At 47.5% G+C, this 5,941-nt stretch overlaps 1 protein-coding gene across 1 annotated transcript in view; it reads left to right on the forward strand.

The window, feature by feature from the left end:
- Window positions 1–722: 722 nt before the first annotated feature.
- LMNB2 (lamin B2) overlaps window positions 723–5,941 on the forward strand; it is a gene marked incomplete at its 5' end in the record, with an annotated part of 11,579 nt that continues 6,360 nt past the window's right edge. Inside the window, 4 exons of the mRNA XM_010132904.1 lie at window positions 723–884; window positions 4,489–4,645; window positions 5,234–5,359; window positions 5,879–5,940. Coding sequence (XP_010131206.1) covers window positions 723–884; window positions 4,489–4,645; window positions 5,234–5,359; window positions 5,879–5,940 — 507 coding nt within the window. The remainder of the gene's footprint in view (window positions 885–4,488; window positions 4,646–5,233; window positions 5,360–5,878; window position 5,941) is intronic.

Raw genomic sequence — 5,941 nt, forward strand, 5'->3', positions numbered from 1 at the left:
GCTTTACGCTTTGTTATGAAGTTTCTCTTCCTAAAGTCGGTACATTCTGCTTTTGGCTCCTGTCGCTCCCAGATTGCTCCATTTCAGAACTGACATCAACAAGAGCTGTTCTGGGATCCTCGCAGAGAAGGAACAGCAGCAATCCTGTGTGGTCTTGACACTTGAGCTCTCTCATCTACTTTTCAAACAGACTGGCATTCTAAAAACAATAAAGGTGTGGAAGCCTTTGAGGTGCTTTGCCGAGATCTGAAGAGCTGATGGGACAGGAAGAGGTCTGTACATCCTCATCCTCCCAGGTAGAGAGCAGGAGTGGGAGTCGTCTCTGACCAGGACGCTAGTAGTTCATCTGTTTCCAGATTATTTTTAGCTTTACAGTGCAAGAGCAGCAGAGAATACAGGGCCTTGGACCTGTGTTCCACAACTTTCCCAAAGCAGCAGGACTGGAAACAGAGGCAGATAATTCCAGCCCTGACTGTAGTGTGCCCTGATCTGCCGCGGCTCATCTCTTTGGAAGACTTGCACACTTTGCAGTATGTCCCACTGGGAAGAAAAACAAAGTCTTGTCGTTGGGACTAGGTCACATCTAATTGTAGGTGCTTGTGAAAATGTTTGATGAAAACATTCGCTAACAACAGATATTGTAACTTACACCGTTTTTCAAAGCAAGCTCTGTGAAACCTGGTGCTGTTTCAGTTCTTTGATAGTCTTTGGGATGTTCTCAGATCTGAATCCTTTCTTTCCCTTCAGGTGAGCGGGATCAAGAGTCTCTATGAGTCCGAACTGGCTGATGCTCGACGAGTTCTGGATGAAACTGCCAAAGAGAGGGCTAGGCTACAGATTGAAATAGGGAAACTGGGAGCAGAGCTCGAGGAGTTCAATAAAAGGTAAGGAAGGTACTCCGTGATTTTTAAGTCCGAGTGAGCAACGTTTGCAGTGGGACTGATACCGCTGATGCTTCTTACAATGCCTTTTGGAAGCGTTGCAGGTCAGTGAGAGGATCCGGGCTGGTCAGAGGGGAATTCCTCAGCATGTTGGTACAGTCAGAACAGATAATCTGACCAGTGTATACATACGTGTATTTGTAGATAGCAGATGAATATGCTGGGACTGGAGCAACTGGGACATCTAGAGGCTGAAACGCTTGGTTGTGCATGTCCCATCATACCCCTCCTTAGGTGAGCGTGCACATGTGCAGCTGCTGGGTAAACTGGAATGAGACCTGGTCTAGATTAAAACTGACCCATCAGAGGAAGGTTTATTTTTAAACATTATCATTATTATTGCCTGGTTCACTTACTGATGCCAGAAGTGAAGGAAAAGGGTGGCCCTGAGCAATTGGGAGTATGGAAGCAGCGTTGCCTTGGACACTGAAGCTACGAGGTAAGGTTCTGGAGAAAGACCTTGTAGTGACTCTGTTTTAAAGAACCTGCTGATCGGTCTGCACCAAAGAGAACTGGCCTAATAACCTGGCTGCTGGAGCCCAGCGCAACCCGTTATTTCTGTTCCCACTGGGGAGCTGTTGTAATCAAGTACTGTTTAGCAGTTGAAACTTCATTTTAAAATGAATGTATGTGGTGGCAAAATTAATTTTTTGCTTCTGATTGAATCTTGGTACCTATTTTAATAGGTTAGATTTGGGAGTTACAGTTTTTTCCTGAGCATGTGAGTGTGTCCATCACCTGTATATGAACATTGTCGGCTATAAAATTGCTTTTAATCCAGGAGAGGTGGTACAGGCCCTCGGTAACTCGCTGTTACGGGTTGAGGGTCCGAGGTATCCACTCCTCACAAGGAAGTTTTAGCCCAAACCGGGACACTCGCCCATTGCCCTTCATGTTAATCTAAGTGGTTATAAAGGGAATGAAGTTTTTCCCTCCCTGCGTTTTTTCGGACTAGCTGCTTGCCTTACTGTGAAGTATTTCTTTTTTTTCTCTGGAAACTTTGCTGTATCACTGGATCTTGATTTTCTGTGCTGGGCCCTCTTGTTCAAGTCAGCCATTGGAGAGATTTTGTGGACCTTGCCCCTGCAATAACTGTCAAATATGAAGTACGTACAGTGTAAGCATCCCTCTTGGGGTGAGCTGCTGTAGCCCCTATTGATGAACATGGTGCACGGCTCATACCAGAAGATGCCCGCCTGTGCTCAGACCTGTGTGCTGAGGTTTACGGACTCAGTTAGCTCAGCCTTTGCTAACCATTAAACCCTGCTGTGTAATTAGGTCAGACTTAAACCCCTGAAGTTAAGGGAGATGGGGAACAGCCAGCCCTCCTGTGTATAGTGGTCTTTTGGGACTGATGTCCCTCTCGGAAGCCTGGCTAAGGCCCAGCAGTCTTGGCATTTATTTCAGATAATGTATTTTGTGTGGCAGTTGGCGTTACATCGCCATTGAGGGGGTCTCTCTTGTCTCAGTGACAGCAAATACTCTGCTAGCTGTTGCAGAACAGCACCCTCCCAGAAGAGCACGGGAGCAGACCTGGCGTGGTGATCCGGGTGCATTCAGCCGTAGCAGAGATGACTTTGGCCTGGTTAAGGAAAGTCTCCTGTCCTGCTGTTCAGGAAGTGTCTGTTTGTATCTTGACCAGTGTCACAGGTCCCCAGGTCAAGCAAAGCCTGGAGGTAGGTGTAGGTAGGCCTTGTCCACCTGCTCCTTTTGAGCTGCAAGCTCCCAGCTCTGACTTGCATGACTGTCTTGCTGCGGCTTCCTCTGCCTCCTACCCCGTGTGATCACTGAAATATTTCCCTTGAGCAAACTTGGCTGCTTTCTGGAAAAAAGAGCTCTAGAGGGATGCCCTAACCTGGTGTCCGTCTGAGAACACTGGCACATCTCAACAGACACATCAACTGCTGTTTGGAACTTTGGGTGCTGCGGAGACCCCCAAAAGCAGGTTGCACCGTTGTAAAGCCACCTGTCAGTTTTGTGTGAAGGCAGTAAACCAGGCTGAAATTAGAAATACAAATAAAACTGTGAATGAAAACAGCTTGGAGTGTCTTCCTGAGCCAGTGTTCATGAAGGCGCAAAAGTTACTCATCGCTGTCCGGAATTCTGTGTGGTGCTTTGTCAAGCTGTACATTGCACACTCCTACTCATTCCCATCTCCCGGGGAGTACTGGATGCTGATGGGAGAAAGCTGTGTGAGCGTACGCTGCTGGCCACGCTCGTGTGGAGAGGCCTTTGCCCTTTGGGTACTGCCCTAACAGGAGGTTTCCAGACCTGATTGTCTGTGACACACGCACAGTGGCTCATTTTACTAAGCGACACTGTGATGCAGGGACGCATGTGTCTGGAGAGTCTGTTTTGAAGACTTCCTGGTTGCTGCTAAATAACTGTTATGAGCAGAAGCCATGTGTTGTCTGTATGGCTCCTGCAAGCTGCTGAGCCTGAAGATGCTGCACATATGGTACAGAATAGGATTCCCAGTGACAGATTGGACCAACGATTAAGAAAAACTGGTTACAGTGAAAGTAAAACAAATTTGGAGATCTGCTCCAAGGAACTCAGGGAGAACACATAAGGCTCAGAGCTAGAGTGTATCACAAAATAAGTGTGTTGATTTATTCCATAGTTAGAAAAAGATGCAGATCATACACAGGCTTGTTTGGCTGGAAAAGCCCTTTGAGCTCCTCGAGTCCCCCCATTCCCCAGCACCGCCAGGTCCCCCTGACCCCTGTCCCGCAGCAGCACCTCCACACGGCTGGGAAACCCCTCCAGGGATGGGGACTCCACCACTGCCCTGGGCAGCCTGGGCCAGCCTGGGACAACCCCACCGGGACAGAAACGGCTCCTCAGGGACAGCCTCAACCTCCCCTGGGGCAACTGGAGGCCGGTTCCTCTCGTCCTGTCGCTTGTTGCTGGGGAGCAGAGACCGACCCCCCCCTGGCTGCACCCTCCTGTCAGGGAGTTGTCAGAGCCAGAAGGTCTCCCCGGAGCCTCCTTTGCTCCAGGCTCAGCCCCCCCAGGTCCCTCAGCCGCTCCTCAGCACATTGTGCTCCAGACCCTGCCCCAGCTCTGCTGCCCTTCTCTGGACACGCTCCAGCCCCTCAATGTCCTTCTGGCAGCAAGGGGCCCAAACTGACCCCAGGATTTGAAGTGCAGCCTCACCAAGTGCCCCCAGTACAGAGGGACAGTAACTTCCCTACTCCATGTGGAAGCATGTAAAGTAATCCTGTCAATACAGCACCAAAGATCAGAAGTTTGGGCTGGGGAGCAAGGTTTATATAAGCCAGAGCACTGGCCTTCAGATGGAGGTTTTTTCTCCTTTGCAAGCATAATGATTTTTCCACGTTTGAAGTTGCAGAATAATATGGAGCTTTTTAAAGCCCACAGGTGGCAGGATTCCTCTTCAGAGTTATTTCTGTGGGCCCTTAAAAGCAGCTCATTGACCATAGGCTGAAAGCTGCAGATTGACAGAAGAGGAGTTTGAGGAAGGGGATTCTGTCAAGATTTCTGTGCGCGCATGTGTAAATATAATGAACTTTTGGTTTTGCAGCTACAAGAAGAAAGATGCAGATTTGTCAGTGGCTCAGGGTCGCATTAAGGATCTGGAGGTGCTGTTCCACCGAAGCGAAGCAGAACTCAACACTGTCCTGAATGAGAAGCGCAGCCTGGAAGCTGAGGTGGCCGATTTGCGTGCCCAGCTGGCGAAGGTACGGTGGTGAAAGCTGCCTTGCTTTGGCATGGGAGAGGCCCTGGGTTTATAGTGTGAGTGTCATTCGTGCAGCTCACTTAGTGCTGAACCTTTGCCTGCTCCTCTTGGGTACAAAACTAAATTATAAAGTCTCTGTAAAACAGCCAAAGCAACGTGATGTGTTAGAAATTTTGGAAAAACTTTTATTTAAACATCTGTGGTAAGTGTTTCTATGTTCTAGGTTATTACATGTTGTCCTTTGTAAAGTCCTGCATAAATTTAAACTTTTGCTGGAGTACCCAGCAAGAAAAAGAGCAGCATGCAACTGTGCCTGAGGAATTGATAATCCTCAGCTCCGTTACCATACCATATTGAAGTAATCCTGCACCTTCACTAGCTGGTACAGGAGCGTGAAAACTTGTTAGAAATATGCGGAAACGCACACACTCTTTTTTGTTGGATTTATTTTTTGAAAATCAGTGGCTTGACATTAGATTTCTGGTGAATAATTGGACCAGCGATGTCAAATGAAGACCGTGAAGGGATTATGGATGGGAAGTAGGGATCCAGACACAATTAAATCTTGATCTTTCCAATTCTTCGCTAGGCTGAAGATGGTCACGCTGTGGCTAAGAAGCAGTTGGAGAAGGAGACGCTCATGCGTGTGGACCTGGAGAATCGGTGCCAGAGCTTGCAGGAGGATCTGGATTTCAGGAAGAATGTGTTTGAGGAGGTATTTACTACCAACCTAGGAACGTTCTTATAGCCTGAAGTTTGTGTGGCTTCTATCTGAGCTGGCTAGAAGCAGTTACTAACTAATCCAGGTAGAGGGACTCAGTATTATCCTGGTGATAAATGGTTTGAGTAATAAAATAGCTACGGGTTTTCCAAGAGTTAATGGTAAATCGGTGCTGGAGCTCTCAGGAGAGAGTTTGTAGTGCAGCATGTGGAATCTCTCTTTGCTTTTCAAATTCCAGGTTTTCTTCTTCCCCCTCTCCCCCCATTTTGACTTTTGTAGCATAAAACACCTCTTTAAACTGTATATGGATATTTTAAAACCTGTTTTTAAGTTGGATTACTTTAAAGATTTATCTCCTGCCAAGTACATGCAGTAACTCTTGTGCTTAAGCACCTTCAGTTCTGTAGCTCCTGTATACTGAATAATTAGTGCTGTTAATTGGTTCCTGAATGTAATTGCTTGTACTGTTTACCCCAGTGGGGGAATTTACCCCCTTCTTGTGTTTGTGTGTAGGAAATAAGGGAAACAAGAAAGCGACATGAGCACCGTTTGGTTGAGGTGGACACCAGTCGCCAG

Source organism: Buceros rhinoceros, unplaced genomic scaffold, assembly GCF_000710305.1.
Source record: "Buceros rhinoceros silvestris isolate BGI_N320 unplaced genomic scaffold, ASM71030v1 scaffold15863, whole genome shotgun sequence".
NCBI classification, from domain to species: domain Eukaryota; kingdom Metazoa; phylum Chordata; class Aves; order Bucerotiformes; family Bucerotidae; genus Buceros; species Buceros rhinoceros.